Raw genomic sequence first — 20,095 nt, 5'->3', positions numbered from 1 at the left:
TTGCTGCATCAACCTGAACCTTTACTGAACTTTTGTTTCTCATCGCAAGACAAGATGGCACTTTGTCGGTGTCTCTTCAAAAGCTGCTCTTTCCTCTCCTCAGACTCCGCCCTGTATAAGGTCACCAGTGAGCTTTTCAAAAGGTGGTTTGGAGGTAAAGGTCACCTTTTCAAAAAGCACAACCCTCCACACCTCAGACAAGAAGATGAGACCTTCAGTCACGTTCTGTGTTGTCTCTACCGGACTCTGGAGAGTCAACATATTCTCACTGTTTGCCCGCTCCACCCGGTGTCACGGCCTTTCTTTTCAATAAGTCAGTTTTAATTCCATTTTTGGTACTTTTCTATAAAATCAGGTTCTAGCTGGGTACACGCATCCACAGAAACAGCAAGGGATCCGCGCTCAATATCTTTGTCAGATAGTATTGTAATTGTGTGGGGCTAAGGTGGCGGGAGCACAGCGCCTTGGTTTGGATATTGCCTGGTTAGATTTCCCTCGAGCCTGATGCAGTTTAAGTAGTCTCTCTAGGTCTCTCTCACTTGCATCTGTATGTCCCGTCCTTGCTCTTCAACTGTCTCTCTGACTTTCTTTCTTTAGCTGTCTCACATTCTGCAGAAAAAACGTGTCCCGCCTCCTTCTGTCACACATCAGATGGGACATTATTAACCTGAGAAAATGAATGTGTTAAGGCACGTACAGGAAACAGATCTCCCTGTACGCGTCTGCTCTTCTGACTTACTTTCGCAGCAACAGCAGGTGATCCGATTGTGGAGGAAGTCTGTCAGTCTGTCTGTTACAGGAGGGAGGTGATAAAGAACATCTCTCTGTTTTGTCAGTGGAGGGGAGGTTGCAGAAACGAGGATAGATGGTCCATTGGTTAGTAGATCACAGGTGGCATCGTTAGTTTGGACGGATAGAAACCAAAAAATTGAAAAATGCTAAAATTGGGCGCCAGATATAGGCTACCTGGGCGTCCCGCACAAGTAAAGTCTATGTGTGGGAAACACTGGGTTAAGCTTAGCTTAGTTTAGCATAAGCTGGGTGATGTGGCCTTAAATTATATGCAATATATTTAGCCTATATCACTAATTCGACATTATAAATACAACGGCTGGGCGACAAAATCAAATTGCAACAATATTGTACAGATAACACTGTTGCTACATTCACAAAATATTAGCACCATGAATACGTGGGTAAAGGCAATTATTAGAACAAGTCGAACTGTCTGGCAAGATCATAAAATGACATCACTTTACTGTAATGCAGCCTTTTAAACCAGGAAAAGACACCACTTATGCCATATCATGATATAACGATGAAAACATCTAGGACGACATACAGTATTAGCCTCATATTACGATAATGATATAATATCGACATATTGCTCGGCCCTAGCTTAGCATAAAGACTGGAGATGGGGAAACCAGTCCACCAGGTATGGACGTTATTACCACCACTGTTGCCTGCTAATAGGAGACGGGATGCGAGCCACAGCCTCCGCTATCAAAGACAGACGCTGAACGCCCAACCATTCACCTCATCTCCTCCCCAAGAGCTTTTGTGGCGTTTTAACAATGTCGAACCACTTTCACCTTTGCGAGGACGTTAATTATACACGCGGTCGTCAGAGGTTGAATGTCGGGGGGAAAAAAATGTAAACATCTGAACAAATGACCCATGCCGTCTTTGTTTCTGAAAAGGACAATCTTGCGTGAGAGACATCAGATAAACGCTCCCCCTTATTACGGTCTTGTAATGACATGTCAGATTGAACCGACGAGGTAGCCCCCATGGCAACACGAAGTAGAAGGAAGTGGCAGAGATCAACAAGGCACGTGGTGCAAAGAAGAAAAGGGCGAGATGTTCATTGTGCGAAGGTTATGAAGCAGGCAGTAGTAATCTGGTCCAGGGATGATAATGTCAGAACTTTAATCACTCCCTTTTTACACCTTCCTATCTCACTTTCTTTGTCCATTTCCTGGTGGTTCTCCCTCCCTACCTCCCTACCTCCCTCCACTCCTCTCCCCCTCTCTCTGCCTGTTCATTCACACTTGGCTGGAAAAGCGAACGGCTGTGCCTTAATTCTCCCGCTGCAGCCCGGACGAGCCTGCTGGAGACACAGGGCCATTTTAGGAAATAAGATTAAGGGGGAAGAAGTTCAAAAGTACAGGAGCGGAGTTAGACGGCGAGTGACAGTGAGCACAGAGAGAGGGATTATGAAAAAGAGATGGAATGTGTGGGAAGGAGTCCGACACGTCATCTCATGTTCTGCTGCAGAAGGTGAAACACGTGCAAAGATCGGAGAGTCAGACGGATCGGCTTTAAGTGCCATCTCTGTGTACGGTCTGGGCTGTAAATATGGAGGTGATGAATAAGTCAGCGTTGTTGGCTGCTAGTCAGAATTAAAGTATGCAGCTGCATTCTTGAATTTTAACAGAGGCCGGATATTTGAAAAGGTCACTTGTTGATGGACCTCACGCTTCCATCCGACGAAGGGCTGCCAGTGAGGAAAAATCTAGCTAATGCATCTTTACGGCATCTATAAAAGGTTGTGGATGATGGTTTGTAGTTTGAGGGCTTGTGTGTGTGTGCGTGTGTGTAAACGCACGTATAAATGACGACCTCCTGTCATAAAATGGTCCATTGTGATGAACTTTGAAGCATCTGTCTGACATTTGCCCAGCGTTCCCCAATGCGATGGCAAACAAGGATGGATAGCATCCTGAGAGGCGAACATAATAACAGCTGATGACTATCATCTCTCTTGGTGTTGTGTGAGAGATGTGTCTTCCTTGTTGTGCAATTTGTCACACGACTGTGTTTTCTCTTTCTGAGGAAGGGCACCGAAAAGAGTTCGGGTCTAACTCATCAATAATGAGAAAACGTCTGTAAATTGTCTCAAAATTGAAAGAGAGGCGATATCATTAAATGCTCGGAGCTTCATTAAAAAAACTCATTCGAGTATAGAAATAATCGAGATGACGGCTAAAGACGCAATCAGAACAATAATTGTGTTTTTCTTTAACCTTTCGCTCACAAAGATGAAAACTAAATAAGAAATCTGTGTCCTTAAAATGAGGAAATTTGGACTTTTCAATGATCTGTAACAGCTTCTCTGTCCGTCGGCGATCATTATAATTCTTGAAATTGATTCTTCCAACAGCTGATGATCATTTCTTCTTCTTCTCCTCTCTGTTGCTTCATGTAATCAATATGTTGGCAGGATGTAATCACCTTCTTTCCTCCTTAGACAAGCTATTGTTGGTATACACAGATAGATACAGACAAGTTAAGGTCCAATTCTAAATGGAAGGTTCTGGATCTTCTGAGCCAGATACTGACATCGGTATGACAATGATACATCAGCTGACAGTCATTTTTTTTAAACATAAGGAAACAGTCAACATGCTGCTTGTCAGTGCTCTCTGGTGGACAAATGTAATGGTGGCCTCAGACCTAGTTTCACATTTCTGTCGTGCCTTTTCTTATTTTCATCCAACATATACATACTGACGATACATATACATATCGATATCTGAAATAAGTCTCTAGACTGTGTTTCACCCCCCGAAAAAATCAGCCCAGGCGCCCGGATAAAATATCGGCACTTAATGATTCTGCAAACCACATTTCTACGTATCATATCCTTGACATTTCTACAAAACTTGTCAGGTCACGTTCACATTACATGTTTATGACCTTTAAATGTAGAGGTGGAGGGGATGGAGGCGAAGTTACGGGTGAGAAGGGTGCCAAGCCAACGACCACAGTTCAAGACTGCGTTCCAACATTTGTAAGTGGGAAACAACTGGATGTTTTTAAAAAGGGAGAGCTCTGCAGAATTTGTGGCAACAAAAAACTCACATGTAAACGAGAAGTCGGTACATCTTCAGCCATGTTAGGCCGAAACCTGAACTTTCCCAAACCCCAACCAAGTGGTTTTGTGCTTAAACCTAACCAAAGCATACGAACAACGTTGTCACAACATAAAATAGAAATTTCATAGCTTCAGAAATGTGAAGTTGCAACATATCAACATTTATTCTGGTGACTGGGTTAGAAAAGGACCTGGAAAAATGACGTCAAAGCATGACGTAGCTGCATGTTCGTGTTTATTTTCAGAAAAGCTTTTGGAGGCTGGTGCTCCTTGCCTCGACATACATTGTCTCACTAGACATGTACTAGCAATGGAGGCAAATGAGTGGTTAGCAAGACTAAATGGCAATACTTGACAAAAAAACCAAAAAGTTTTCTTTGATATCATTGCATAATTTTCTCGTGCACCTTCATCAGCTGCAGCATCTCAGCAAACCAGCCAGTGTGTGCAGAGCAGAGCAATGATAATATCTCCTGCAGCTACCGTCGTCAGATAAGCAATTGCACTGACACTGCACATTTTAATTTTGAAGAACAATAAACCTGCCTCTAAATCTCACCTTTTAATAACCTGGCAAATTATGGCGGAGAGAATCATAACCAGCTCCTCAGTCCAATACTTTAATTACACCAGCCTTGCTGTTAGAAACTCCCAGAGGACACACATGAGAGGCAAAATGAAGCCTGTGACTAGACGGGACTCATCGGTGAGGCGTCTAAGAATAGAAGCAGTGATGTAAAATATGCTGGATTGTTGGGCCCATGTTTATCAGATGTGGATGTCATTAAATTTAAGTATTCACATACATAAATTTACAACCTCCTGTCAGGAGCATAAAATTGACGAGGAATCCTCTGAAGCAGCACCATCACAAACCAGAGGCGCTGTGCTGATTTAAATCCCGAAACGTCTTGATTTAGCAATGCATGAGAGAGGAGACCCATACAATATTTCTCAGAATCTTCACATCCAAATGAATTTTATCTTCCACAGACTAAAATAGGTTCACTAATCCTTGAAGAATACCCTGGGTTCTTTCATTTTTCCCTGTATCTTTTAAAACTTCTTTGTACATGGCACTCAGACAGTGTGTTTTCAAAGATTATGAAAAAGGGCACGCTCTGCTGCTAACGGCTAACTAGTGACAAACAGAAGCTGTGTGCATACACACACACACTGAGCAACCACATCGACAGAGGATTCATCTGGTTTAAGTGGTGCAAAAAGTTTCTGCTTGGAATCAGTGCTAACGGCCTTGAAAACAATACTGTTGCGAGAAACTTTTCCAGCGGTAGCGGGGAGCATTTTTTAAGCAAAAAAAGGCACCAATCGACAGACAGAGTTAGCGATTAGCTGGTGAAGATAGTGGAGTATTTAGCAGCAAAGAGCCAGATATTTCCCCCAGGAGTTTGTAGGGACCAAAAACAAACTAAAAGAAGAGAGGATTTTGGACTTTCATTTGCCAGGAGGCCAAACATGAATCCATATGAATGCTAATGTGTTTAGGATTTAGAGGGTATGTGGCAGAAATGGAATGATATATCTATAACCACGTTTTCATTAGTGTATAATCACCTGAAACTAAGAATTGTTGTGTTTCTCGCTACCTGAGAATTAACATTGATCTAACATTGTGTGGCCCCAAGAGCGTGTTCGCTAAAGACTTCTCCTGGCTGAGCTAGCTAAGCTTATTTCCGTTTCAGCCCCTGACTAAGTGGTAAAAATTCTAGACTTTCTAAATGTTATCAGACCAACTGCATTGAATTATGATAGTGAAAGTCTTTCATGTCTTTTACAATGTAAGCTTTTGGGAACAAGTCTTTTTTAGCGCCTGCATCACGTGACATTGCAGTTACATAGTTTAGCCACTATGTACAATTGGCTTCAAAGCCTGGCGCTCCTCCTCAGGGGATTTGTCTGCCATGTTTCTCCAGTAGCCTATAGACACACCAAACACTGGCTCTACAGAGGAGCAGTTTTTTTCCCCCACAATTTTAGCTGCCACCATATGGAAAGATGAGACGAGGGGTATGCAGTTGGTTGCAATCTGCAAAACAAAACAGCTACAGTAGATGCCACTAAATCCAAACTGTGGCATTCTTCAGTTGAAAAATTTTGTTAAAGGTGTGCCTTGTAAAACAGGCCTATGTGGCTGTGATGGTGGAGAAGCACACAGAATGGACACTGAATGTAGAATATAGCTTTAATTTATTAAGTTAAAAACACCTCAGGGGCCTTTAAGCTAAATCTAAATTTAGACAAAATGTAAATCGTTATTCCTCCTCTGAGAGGCTTGATATCACAGCATGATTAAGATGCTAAAGGAAACCAGGCCAGTGATCCCAGATTAACATTCTTATTCTGGGAAACCGAAGGCATCGTCCTGTGGGTCCACAGTCCAAATGAGTATGCACAGATCAACACTGACTCACTCACTCCTACTTGTACGATACCTTCCTCCTGACACGTTTATGCAGTTCGTGTGTGACAGGGAGGCAAGGTACCGCTGCTGCAGAACAACCTTTAGCTCCGAGAGGGTTAGCGAGTGAGGTGTAGGCGTGAAATATATGAGATGCAGCGGTGAAGTTTGTGCAGAACATTTAGCAAACAGTGCGCCTCGTATCCCGATCAATATGAAACTCGCACAGGTCAAACTGATGTCAGGAGATATTTATAAAAACAGACCAGCAGAGAAACCTGTGCTGCTAATTCCCATAAAACAAATCCAACCGGGAAACTAGTGTGTGATGTGGTAACTGTTGGATAAGAGGCCGTGATATCCTTCTTTGCTATGATTATGGGTACTTTGATGATGCTTTTCCTATTGCCCTCTCAGGTATTACTGCTGTAGTCAAACACGAGAACCAGAATGTCCCATAAAAGATCACACAGCGGCTGTATCCTCAGAAGGGCGGCCTCCTCTCCGCTGGGAAGTGGTTAAGTAGCAATCTGTGCTATGTCTGTCAGAGTCAAGCAGGCAGAGTTAGAGTTAAAGGCACTCAAAAGTGAACTACTTCCAAGTCACTGCGGTAATGGGCAAATAAAACTCTGAAGCAAAAACAGGAGTTCTTGCGAATGTTTTCAGGCTCTTGGGTGAAATCACACAGATGAGAAAAAAACAGAGCGAGCGCTCGCCTAATATTTCAACTTTTGATTTAATGTGTGCATAATGAAAAATAATATGTCTCTCATAAATATCTGCTGGGTAGATTTGGTGTCATGTGCCCCAAGTGTGCACTGTATCATGATATTGCCGTGCCAGGGTAGTAAATGGCTGGCATAGCCGAGCATGGCCTGCCTGCCTCATTCCGCTTCTTATGGTTTCTCAGCGCCCATTTTATAGTGGCAGCACTTAAAACACTGACGTGCCATAATTCTGCACTTTCTGCAGCCAAAAGCCGTAACACTGATAGCGTAGGAAAAGGTGGAGAGGTGGAGATGGAGCTGAGGAAAATGTGTAAAGAACCAGGGAGGTGACAAAGGGTGTGTGTGTGTGTGTGTGTGTGTGCGAGCGTAAATTCACGTGTGTTGTACATTTGTTTTACAACCAAATGCCTTTGTTATGAGTCACTGCCTGAGGCGGAACAAATTACTGTAAATGGAACTATTAGCGAAACATGGAGGGTGAAAGGAGGAATTCAAATTAAAGTGTTGCTCGCTAGCCACTTACTTTCTCTCCATCTGCATAATTATGGTTAGGACACCAAGCAGTAGTGTGTGTGTTTATGGATCCGGGAGTGTGTGTGTGTTTGTGCGTGTGCACGTTCAAACTGAATATCAGAGGTCACTGAGGTTTCCTTTGATACGCCAAGGTTATAAACACCGACCGCGTTTCCCCCCATAATCAGCGCACACGCAACGATCTGTTTTAATTACAAAGAGCCGGTGTACATGACAGATGAGCAAAGGAGAGGGGGGTCGTCTATACACACATCACTCTATACTGTTTGTTCATCCACATGCACACTCACACACACACACACACACACACACACACACAGATGCTGGGAACTAAAAGCAGTGACCGTATTCGAGTTGGAAAATTACAACTGTACTAAAACAGTCACAGGTGGCCGTACCATTAGATGCCGGCTCATTAAAGAGTCACCGGGTGTGTGCACACGTCGGCAGTGTGTTCGTGCACGCCTGTGATGATTTTACTCAAAGCTAAATGACTCTCTTTCTTGTTTCGACAGTCAAATTGACCTCTCACCTGTATTTCTAAACGGCTAATGCGCTACGCTGAGACACTAGACGCTTTGATGTTCACAATACCGCCGCCTGCAACACCTCCGCTGCCACGGTGTAATATATATCGAAGCTGAACGCAATGCAAAAGGATACATAGGCTGAAAGGAACGGCAGCTATAGCTGTGCAGATGTGTGTTTTCTTCGGGGATTATGAAGGATAATGCATACACGTGTGTTCATCTGTAAAGCACCTGCAGAGGGAGGGTGCCTGTTAAAATGAGCACACGTATAGAGTTTGATTCAGACACACATGATTCAGTCGAAGCTGCAGCGTAGAATGGAGAGAACTCAAGACAGGAAGGAAAAGAGGAGTATACAGTATATCAATACTACTCTGCATTGGTGGGAGCATACATTTCTGCTTGCTCCTGCTGAACTGACAACTTAATGGTCGGCTGGTTTGACACCGAAAGTCAATCATTCTAATGGAGAATGTTTTGATTGGCAGCGGCGGATTGGCCGTTGGTTCTGCTGACTCAGGGCTGAAAAATGTTTTGGGTTTCTCTAAACTTCATCAGAATAAGAGCTGAAACAATTCGCTGATTTATGTATTAGTATTCCAAATGGAAATGAATTGATCATAATTTGATAATCAAAATTGTTTAAGTCATTTACGAAGTAGAAATGCAAAACATTCTCAAATTTGAGGCTTCGCTCCATTTCTCTGTTTTATATATTTGTAAACTGAATGCCCTTTAAGTGGTTGGTTGGATAGTTATTCAGCAGTGGTGGAAGGCATCAAAGTGGCGATCCCACAGTGTAGAAATGCTTCGTCACAATTCTGCCTTTAAAGTTTGGCAGATGTAACAGACGGGAGCGGAGGGACAGACGCTGGACTAACAAGCGACCCTGTTAGCGTTAACCTGCGGACAGCTGCTGGAGCTGTCATGTCCGGGGGAGACAGCCGTGAGCAAAGCCCGGAGCATTAACACCCACAGATGAGGAGAGCACAGATTTTTGTTTCTAATATTTGGGATTAAAAAAAGGTTGATTTATCTACACTGTCTTTTCTCAGACTGTCTGCAACAAAGAGCTGCAGAAGTGCTAAAATCCACTAAGTCTTTTTTATTTGACTGCTACATTTTATAGACGTACAGAGAAAAAGATGGTAAAACAAAAACACTGCAGTATAAACAAAAAGAAACAGAGCAGCTGGTGAGCGCTAACTTTGGTCAGAGACTAAACTTAACACAAACACAAACACAGACCCATGGTGCTGGTTGTTGCTCGCTATATTACAACAAATGGGAGGTAAGATATTCTGGCTATTTGGCGCAAATAAACTCGATCAAACACAGATAGCTCGTTAGCCTTAGGGTAGCTTGGTAGCTTAGTAGTTTAACTTACTAGGCTTGCTTTAGACGGACCCACACTCTTCATTCTGGCTCTTCAAAAATCTACTAGTGTTGTCATGGCGGCTCTGTAGACTATTTTTACAGTCAATGATACCAATATAACATAATTTGTCTGCTGATTATATTTTCTAAAAATAAATAAAGAGTGAAAAGGGCAATATTTGCCTTTGAAATCAGCAGAGTATCAAAATTACTTTTCACCACAATCGGTGAGACTAAACCCATTTGACAATTTTTATACTAATAAAATCATAGAATATGTAATCAACAAGTAAATTGCCAGTGAAAATAACTTTTTACTGCAGTCTAAGTTATTTTTCTGTGACTTTGTGCTATTCAAACTAAGTCCCAGCCAGGGTCATGGTGTATTGTTTCTTTTTCCACCTGATCTTAATGCGTTGTTTCTTATAATGTGATTGTGTGAACGTGTCAGCATTGTGAAAAGTACTATATGAATAAAATGTATTATTACTATAATTATTGAGTCAAAATTGTGTCAATATCTGTATTTTCATTAACAGAATATGATGCAGAAGAGGCAAAAAAAAACCTTTTCCGGACCGTCCTTGAAGCTACGGTAAGAAGGCTGTAAATGTCAGGTATTCCTGCCCATCCCAACCTACCACACTCCTCTGAAGTGCATGTTACCATCTGTGCATTTCATAATTAAGCTTAACTGATGCACTGTGACCATGTTCACATTTTTATTTCCAGAATGTGCTATTTGTCAGGTTTTAATGTCACGTCACAGAGTTATGCTGTGTGATGCCGCATGCGAGGCTGCGGTAAAAACACATTTTCACATGAGGAATTATACACCTACAACTACATCACTGCTAGATTGGCGCTGTTGTTTAGCATCGGCGTGCTTTTCTCCAAAAGACCACAGCATAGGTAGGCACATTAGTCGTAGAGTAAACTTCATTATTTACTGTTTCTTAATATAGAGGAATGCAGCCTCAGGTATGAGCTGAGTGAAACAATAAATCAAGGTGTCAGCCAGCAATGGGAAACACTAGGCGTCCCTCATTAGCTGCAGCAGGAGTAGCGGCTGGCAGACTTGTGCCGCATCAGGGCCAGGCCATCCTGGGGTCAGTCTGGAGGATAATCAAAAGCTGTAATTATATCAGGAATGTCCCTCAAGCACAACGACTGGCAGGGGCAAAAGATCGCTGACCACAGACAGAGACAATGAGACAGAGAAGAAAGAGGGATAGAAAAAAAAAATGGAGTAAAGTTAACATGAAAGAGAAAAAATAGTCTCGAGGAAGCACAGATTCTCGAGCCGCTGCTGGAGGAAAGGGCTGCTTCTTGTAATAATGAAACAGCAATGTGGGAGGAAGAGAAGGACAAAAGTGGAGAGACAATGAAACACATGAGACATTGACATGTAAATAGACAAAACAGACACAAACTAGCTGTGAAAAGAAAATCAAGAGAGAGAGGGAGAGACAAGGGGACCAGCTTGGCATCTGTAGCTGGCGTATGAAAGAGGGTTGGGGGCTGGGGGGGTGGAGGAAGATCAATCATGTGGAATAGCAAAAAGACCTTTCAACAAACTGCCTTTAATCTTCTGACAATGCAACAAACTGGTCCTGATGTGAAACTTCTTCCTGAGGAGCAGGGGCCCCTGCCTCTAATAACTCCCCTCTGTGAACAAGCTAAATCTTTAATGGAGGGCAAGTTCAGCCCAAAACTTCTCTCCCATAGCACGCACATAATACGCAGGGGCAGGAGGCATGGGAAAGTTAAAAGTAAACACTACCTGTTCTGAAACGTGTGTGATTTCATATATTATTCTGTTCCTACATTCAAACATATAGGGCACCTACCTACACACACATGCAGACACTTACAAGTATCATCAACACAAACAAAATGGATCTGTGTAGAGAATTATGTGAGCTATTTACAAAAAAGCCTAATTTATATTTCATCCCTAAGGCAACTGTTGCCTCTAAATATTTATTAAGTAATTAAAATAAAAGTTAAAAAGCCTCTGAAGCTTGAGATCCTGTGGCGCTGATGCGGGTATAAAACCACAGTGCAGTTACAAGCAGTGCCATTTCAAACTATATTTGGGGAGTAAAGTATCAATCATGGGGTCAATTTTAATAGTTTTGCTGGCAGCTAATGCAACCTTAGTTTAGCGTGCTAGTATTTGGTCATTAGAAGGAAACACAAAGTTTAGCTAAGGCTAATGGGATGCCGTATTTGGTCATTAATAACTTAAGTAACGTAGGTCTACGCAAAATTTCAAATTTCATTGTCACAAATGTATTTAACAGTTTGAGTCGGCACCAAAGTTTTTGGGATTGGAGCTGTTGAGAATTTCAGGAGGATAGCGTACTAGCTCTCATCATCAGTCATGGTTACCGCTCATTTGTCCTCATTTGTCAATCATCCATCATCAGAAATGTATAAAATACATGCGAAAGACAAATGGGTTAGCTAACTGACTGCTAACAATCAGTTGGCTAATCCTGTATAGGCCTATTTGATCAACCGGTATCATACATAATGAAAGCCTTGACATTAGCCTAGCTTTGTTTCTGACAGTAGTCAGTCTTAATCAGTGTGCAATGTTTTGTGCACTGTATTCATTTAATGCTTATGCAAACTGAACATTTCCTATTGCTGCAGCTTCACATTAAAAGTATTTGACTGGCAAAGCTCAAGTTACCTTTTGTCACAAAGAACTCTACTGCAATTGATTATCAAAAAAGCTTCTGCAGTGCAAAACAACGGCCCTTTTCAGTATTTGTTGACAGCAAATCAGTTTGAAATATGTCTAGGAGCAGTTTTACACAGTCTTTAGGAGTAATGGACCAAGAAGTAGCCATTTGACAGGCTGCACACCTCCAACTTCTCAGTGATGTAACTGACTCTTTTCCCTCATTAATGTTATCAGGTTTCCTGTTAGCCGTCATCTTGTCGGACAACTCTCTTTACATTTCACATGTTGAGTGAAATGTGCCTCCTCCCGACTACCACAGCACATCTACAGATATCATGATATAACCTACTGTACATAACTAACCAAACTGCTGGCCAGTTTAAATTGATACGGGGTCCTGCCTGCTGGGAATGGTAGAAAATGGTCAGAAAATGGGCTAGACCAGGGTCAGCAGCAGGCAAATACTCCATCATCACACGTCCTCTTATTGACCGATTCAATTTCTACTCTCTCCATTCGTATGTCTGGTATATTGCTGTATACTGTGTTTCAGACTACTCTGTTGCCTTTGCTCAATAAAATGTCGAACATGAGTCATCCAGAACATACTGTTATTTCTCTGTCAAATTTAATAGCTTTCATCATGACCCAACACACAGCGGGCACAGTACTGTGCAATGTTCAGGAATGAGTACCTGCACTGAGGGTGTGCTTTAAAACAACAAGCACCGCTTCGCAGAACTTTCACCACGAGTTAAAAACAAACGATTACAGAAAACTTTTTTTCACGTTTAAAAAAAAATAAAAAATTATGAAGTCACCCTCTTGGCACTGAGACAAGCAGACAATAACTTTTAATTACTGACAGTTCGGGGGGGGGGGACGAAAGAAAAAATGCGACAAGAGGGAAACAGATAGGCTGACATTTTGGCAGGCAATCAAGCATAAAAAGACTAATGGCACCAATTACAACTGATGTGGGGTGGGTTGATCTGTGTTTCTTATGCAAGGCTTGCTTTTGATTTTTAATTTTTCTCCAATTGTGTTTTACAGTGAGTCACTGCCATGTCTTTTCAGTGAATGTGAGAGAGGAGCAATTAGAGTGTACAAGAGTACAATCACATTAATTAGAATTGAAGTATTCCTTGGGAGCAACAGGGCAGCTTTGCTTATAATTTGCCCGTATAGAAACAGATTAAGGCGCTGAGCACTTGCCCTAAAAATGTGCTGTACGGTGTTGTACAGTCTCAAAGCAAATACATTCAATAAAATAATACATATTTATGTAAGAAATAAAGGTAAGTTGCAGACAAGATACAAGTTTCTTAAAGGTTTCCTCAAGTTGTAGAGTATTTTCCATGTTCTCTTGATCCATTTTTTTTGAGTAATCGGTTGACAAATGCCCTTGTTCTTTTCAGTCCATAACCAATTGCAAGCACCGCCTTTTTAAATACTGTGTGTCACTTTTGTGGTAATAACAATTTCAACCCAAAGTCATTAACAGCTCCCCATCAATCATGTCTGCCCCCAAAGTGAGAGATGTTACAATAATAATGGATGATCAGGTGTGGCGCCACGCTGTTGCAGCGTACACCGCCATAAATCCTCCGTACACAAACCATGATCCCGGACTAGCGTAATATACATCATTTCCTTTTATGTACCTACTCGTTGCACCCCATTTCCCTCAAAATGTCCTTGGTAGCCCACTCTCTTTTTTTGCTCAACACGTTTCTCTCACTCTCCTTTATGCATCCTGAGATGATTCAGTGAATAAATATTCTTTTTATGTCTGTCACTCTTGCTCCTGACTTAGATGGCTATGTCTGATTGATGGTCACAAAAACATACAGCAATAAACTGCAAAGGAGAAAGTCTTTTATTAGTTAAGCACCAGAAAACTGAACTTTTGATACGAAGATCTGAAATGTGAATTTACCCGTACACTCGTGGGCTCTTTTCGAATATATTTTCAGTGTCATTACAATATTTCCAATGTGAATGGATCTCCTTGATGCACTGCTGCCTGCCACAACAGTGTCAAGGAAGTTTGTATGAAAGAGCAGAACATTGAATAGAAATACTACATCCTTTAACACCAGATGAAGAAACTTGCAGCTATTAACCTGAGAAGAATTCCATATAATTTGTTGAAGGTCTCAAGAGATAATATAACATAACGGTTAATATGGTAAATATTATAATTACAAGTTAATGCATTTAACCACAAAAACCTCATTTAAAGGTCACATTTAGCAGATTATTACATTATATAGAGATTTTGATGCTTTTTTGATCATCAATCAGGTGTAGCTGCTATGAAAATATTGCAAAATTATCAAAACGTTCAATGAATGATTCAGAAACTGTGCTTTCAAACAAGCCGTCAGGAGTTTTGTGAGGTTGTGATGTCACAACTATACGGTCATCGACGTCAGCCATGTCCTTGGCACAGCAGAGCTGATGAAAAAACACAGCCTGCTCAGGCTTGTGAATGCTGACCAATCAGGGCAGACTGGGCGTTAAAGTGACAGGCACCAAAATGGAGCGGTCAGACTGAGGGTGAAAGCATATTAATATTTTCTAGTACACGCCCAAAATAAACAAGAAAATCAGCATAATATGGCAACTTTAAGTCTAGTCTATTAAGTTCATAAACATAAATATGCAAACAAAGGTCCTTATTTATTCATTGGAAAACAACAAAAAATAAACAATAACAATAACATAAATAAATGAATGTTCTGACTCAGGACTACAAGTCTACAAAAAGTGTCTCCAGGACCAAGAATGTGAGCCAGTGGTGTAAAGTGTGGGGGTGGACATGCCCCTATTTCTGGCTCCCTTGCTCAGACTGCACCCATCTTCCACCTCTGCCTTTATTTTGATTTAAACTAAACACCTGTGTAAGGTTGTTACCTCTCTTCTCCGACACCTGACATAATCTCTTCTCTTCGATTTGCCCTCTCTTTCACTGTGCTTTGCATGTTCTGGGCAAAATAAAATGATAAAATAGACTTGAGCTTATTTTGTGAGTCAACACGTTGACTTCCGACCCATGACTCCTCAGTAGTCATTACTACATTATTACATTCGTAGGCAGTACGACTGGGTCGGACCACACCTGACTTTACACTTGCATGGTTGTGATCCTATCACCTTAACAAAACACCTGTCCACTGACTAACACTCGTAAACCAGGTAATCAAGTTCTAAACACAAACTACGCTAGAACCTTACATAACTGTGCCATTATATTATTTTCAACCGCAAGTACCAGGGAACAGTGCTATATTAACACATTCAGGTGTCTGTTCTCATGATGCATTAACTGATACGCTCATAACGGTTGCCCCGGCAACGGAGTGGGCAAAACAACTTCTCGAGTGCCATATTTCTCTTCTCCATTACCCGTACGTAGAGTAAGTCTGGAGCCAGTGCTCCGGCATGTTTATGGGGTAATGGCCAGTCTCAGAGTACCGTAAGTGTCCTACGGCTATTGATCCAGGTTGGTAAGACCATGAGCGAATGCTGGGAAGCTGAAGGCGTGTGCTCAGGAGTCTGGCCTGTCCGCGCCGTCTGGGCTCCTGGATGTCCGGAGGTGGTCAGGGAGGCTGGAGACGGCAGCAGACTGAGTGGAACCGGCTGCGCTGCCGGGCGACCGATACAATGACTTTTTAATGGCTTCTCATTTCACTATAAACTAATGAATGTGGCTGTGTGCAGTGAAACCTTACCCGCTGCTTCTGGCTTGAAAAGGCATAAAAGAGCAAACTTCTGAGCGCTTGGGTTTCATCGACCAGCGGGGTCGTTTTTGTTCCATAGAGCTAAGGTTGTGATTTCACACCAACATAACATATCTGCAAGATGCACGAACTTCATTAAGTTTACATGACTGACGGGATCCTGACTCTGCCGAGACCCGCCCTTTGTGGCCCGAGATCGCATTTATACAAAAAGCATATTGACGGTTAAGCTCTCTGCAAACTTCCCCTTTATAACAATCACATTCTAGGGCTACAGTAGCCCGACTGGACATCTGGCAGCCAAGGACTCTCCGGAGACTCTGGCAAAAGAGCAGAAGATTTCATGTGATGTCAGTGGACCTGTCAAAGCAATCTGTTTTCCTCTGCCATGGGTCAGAGGCCAGATCACTGAGCACTCACACACACACACACACACACACACAAAACAGAGTGCCGGTACTTCGCCTCGAGCTATTCCACCTGTGCACCTTCTCCTTCCTCTGCCTCTGTTTATCTTTTTTGATTATCTCCCTTTTTTCATGTTCATCTCCCCCTCACACCGCCCTGAATTCTGCCCGCGCCCTCTTTGCTTCAGCTTCATTAAGAGAACTGCACTGGTTGTTCATACTCGGCTGCATCCTGCTCTAGTGTCCTTGAGAGGCAGAGTTGGAGGTAAGAGTGGGTTTTCGTTGTACTCCTGCATCCCTCTTTTGCTTCTCCCTGGGTAGAACTAGATGAAATGCGCTACGGCTAACCTTGACGTTGCTCGACTCCCTCTCTGCTGTTTTACGCGGTGAAAAAAAAAAAGGGAGAAAATGGCCGACTGGCAGTCCAGTGTGAAAGCGTTTGGAGAGAGGAGAAAGTCTGTAATTGGGGGCCCTGAGCAGGGAGTCTTCACTTCATGTCAGGGAGAATTATAGCTTGAGGATATAAAAAGTATTTGTTGGGGAGATGGGGGGGGATTCTTTTCAATACGGCACATTAGTTATGCTCATTTTCCTTTCTCCTTCCTGCCTTTCTTATTTCAAAAATACAACCGGACTCCATTTGCTGATTGAATGAACGCCTTCCCAGCTACAGGGCGCCTGCTCTACCTTCATTATTAAGACCAGTTTCAATTCATTCCTTAATCAAAGGAGCTTTTGCCTGCACAACAGGGGCTGCAATTACTCTCTGTATTTCAAAACATTATCACCATCAGAGGTGGGTAGCTGTATTGTGGATGTCTGCATTTAGGCTTTGAGACCCTGAGAGACCCACAGCGTTAATGAGAAGGGTTAGGGCGCACGGTGTCATCTGAGCAGCGAGGCCATTTGCTCCTAAATGACATTTCCTTTCTAAGAATGAGCCCATATTAGCTCCTAATGTGGAGAGAGTCACCCAAGGCATCCACATTGCATTCATATTCAAAGAAGAGCAAAAAAGGAAACTGCTGCAGACTTTATTAAATGTGATATTACTGTACACCCTATATATCTGCATGGATAAGGGGGGAAAAAAAACATTATTCACTTTGTCAGACACAGGTATTCACTTTGTCTTCACCTTAATCACATCTTTCAGGCACGGAGCCATAGATGGAGTCTCCGAGGGAGGAATCTCGCTGACAGGAAATTATGAAAAAGAATTAATTTGACCTTCGCTTGCAGCAAGGAAAAGAGAGAAAAAGAAAGATGGAGAGGGAGAGAGGACGAGGAGAGGAGGGGCGACAGACGGGGAGGGTGGATAGAAGGAGCCGAGGGAGGTTTAAGGAGGAAGTGCCCCCACAGAGGGCAGGATCCTGAGGAGAGAACTGGGATAATGAGAGCTCTCAGCTCCCCACACACTGGAGCAAGACATCTGATTCAATGAAAAGCCCACAGGAAGGACAGTAGTCACCCTGAGCTCCTTAAGTCTTCAGAGTGAATGGTTTCAATAAAGACTTTGGGGTGGGAAAGATTCTCTTTCACTCGTGATGGCCAGGTTTGCTCAGGAAATGTGGGACTTCCTTCACTAAAGACCCCGGCCGGTCCACACAGCCTGGTGAAAGTGTTTTTTATCTAACAGCAGATCAGATACAGCATGTATTATAAAAGCTGTATCGGCCTATCGGACCTACTGTTTATGTGAGACTTGCAGATGGCCTGATGGTGTGTCTCGCTATCAGTCAGCATATCAATAACTCTGGTTCTTAGCAGCATAAAGAGCCATTGTTCGTAATTGTAACACCTCCTTTTGTGCCGTTATGGTTTCTTAATGGGGAGAAAGGCTGTGAAGAGTTGTAGATATGGTCAGATATGATGCCTTCGTACATTTCTAGGTTTCAATATTTGGCCTTAATGAAGTCAGAGATACTAGAGGCTTGTTTGACTGTGGTAAAAGTTATTCTAAGTCGAATTTTGTTGTTTTAATTTGAAAAGCAGTTTCCCCTAAAACCTCACACATTTCAGGCACAAGTTGGATTACTGTTCAATGATAAGCTATCATATTTGACACCTTCAGTTGTATTTTTTTGTAGCTTTTTTTTTTTAAGCCAAACATAAAGTCTACAAATGTATCTTTCTCAATATTTTGTATTGTTTGCATCCAATATTTCTTGATTTTCAAACAGAACTTGTTCTCCTGAAAAAGAAAATTGTGCAGTACATTCATATTTGAAGCTAATACAAAGGGTCAGATCAGTGCGAGTTTATTGGCTGGGCTGCAGGCAAGTAGGATCAGATGGGACGTGTTTTCAGATCTATTTAGGGCAACTTTCAGATGTCCAAATAAACTGGACGGGAGCCAAGTGTTTGCTACTGCCACCGCCAACCGCCAAGCATAAAAACTTGGTCTCCAAGGCCTTACACCAACCTAAAAATCTGGTATCTATTGCTGAAATAGCGGTTTGTAGTCTGGGATCCAGACGAATTTGCAAGCTCATGTTTTATTTGTCACGGTCATCTGTCTGATAGGGAGGACAGGACTCGAGGAATCAGCTGGGAAAAACAACATGTAGAACCAGAATTAAGGGTAAACTTCAACTGGTGTTGGTGATTGTTTGAAAAGTCGAAAGACTAACAAAGATAGTTTCATTGAATTTTGTTTTATTGTTGATTGGATGATGTGTGTCTTGTTATATTTCAATGGAGTCTGGTGGCTCAGTGCTCTGATTGTTTGGAGGTCTATCCAGTTTCACCCAGAGGCATTTTGGTCCGTGCCTGTCGGTTATCAAAAATGAACCGAGGGGCTGAGAGTAATTCATGTTTTCTAATTGGTATGGCAATGCCAGGCTAGGGCTGTTTGTGGGTTTGGCTAAGTATGCCAGTTATGAAATGTAAACACATAAATTGGAGATATGTCATTTTTAAAAAGCGACTTTAAAAGGTACGCTTCGTGGGAAAGTTGATTTCTGAGTTTTATTCCCAACTCGTCAAATACCAACGCTTTGGGATGGCGACCGATGCAACCTTCAATCCCACAGCCTCAAAAATCAACTTTCTTAAAATTTTGAAGGATAACTAAAGATTTATTTTGCTGACCTTCACTGGTTTGACACTGTGACATCTCTTTTCAGCGTGGTGAAAGCAAAAAGATCCATCGAACAGGTACAGGGTAGGTAGTTCAACGAATCCTGCACAGGCTCACAGGGCGCCTTGCTTCTTCTGAGGCAAGCTGACAATGTCCTTTCTTCAAGCCTGTTAAAAGTTATTGATTCGGCTGCTTGTTATCCCACAACCACCCGACTGTAAAATGAAGTGTTAATCTACCAGCTGGAGAAAGAAAAACATCGAACCCGCCAGTGTGCAACTCTTGCCTTTATTTGTGCTTCGCTCAGTGAAGTTTCTCTAGTCACTCAAGATCCTCATGTCAGCAAACGCTCCATGTTGAACTAGTTAGAAACGGTGGAGAAAAAAAAGACAGAGGAGGACATCCTGTTCAGTGAAGCTCTCTGACTGAAGAGATTTCCTTTATGAAGCCGTGAAGCGGAGGGAGATAATTCATTAAGGTGCCCGGAGCAAAGGAGCCGAGCTCTACTAAAGCACAACAGGAAAGCTTCCTTCATTTACTGCCCTGCGGCCACAGAAGCGCTTTTTTTTTTAACTTTTTCACTCTAGGACCTGAATAAAGAAATTGAGACGATTGTATCTGAAATTCAGGCTTTGAAAAACGGTTATAACTCTTGTTGTCTGGCAGCATTTTTTAATCAGGAACAACACAAACACTG

At 42.3% G+C, this 20,095-nt stretch overlaps 1 protein-coding gene across 3 annotated transcripts in view; it reads right to left on the bottom strand.

Annotated features, from left to right (window-relative positions):
- The window catches only part of samd12 (sterile alpha motif domain containing 12), a 114,963-nt gene that overhangs the window by 38,760 nt on the left and 56,108 nt on the right, over positions 1-20,095 (bottom strand). For 2 of the 3 annotated variants that reach the window (XM_084380157.1, XM_084380155.1), the window contains exon 5: positions 19,678-19,759. The exons of the other annotated variant lie outside the window; for it this stretch is intronic. In XM_084380157.1, the coding sequence (XP_084236283.1) occupies positions 19,716-19,759 (44 nt within the window). In that variant the 3' untranslated portion in view covers positions 19,678-19,715. Of the gene's footprint in view, positions 1-19,677; positions 19,760-20,095 lie in introns of those variants that run through there. 3 annotated transcript variants of the gene reach the window in all.

This window comes from Pagrus pagrus, assembly GCF_965226575.1.
Source record: "Pagrus pagrus genome assembly, chromosome: 17".
In the NCBI taxonomy this organism is placed as follows: domain Eukaryota; kingdom Metazoa; phylum Chordata; class Actinopteri; order Spariformes; family Sparidae; genus Pagrus; species Pagrus pagrus.
Note: the sequence above shows the minus strand (reverse complement) of the source record. Positions and strands in the feature narration are given on the sequence as shown.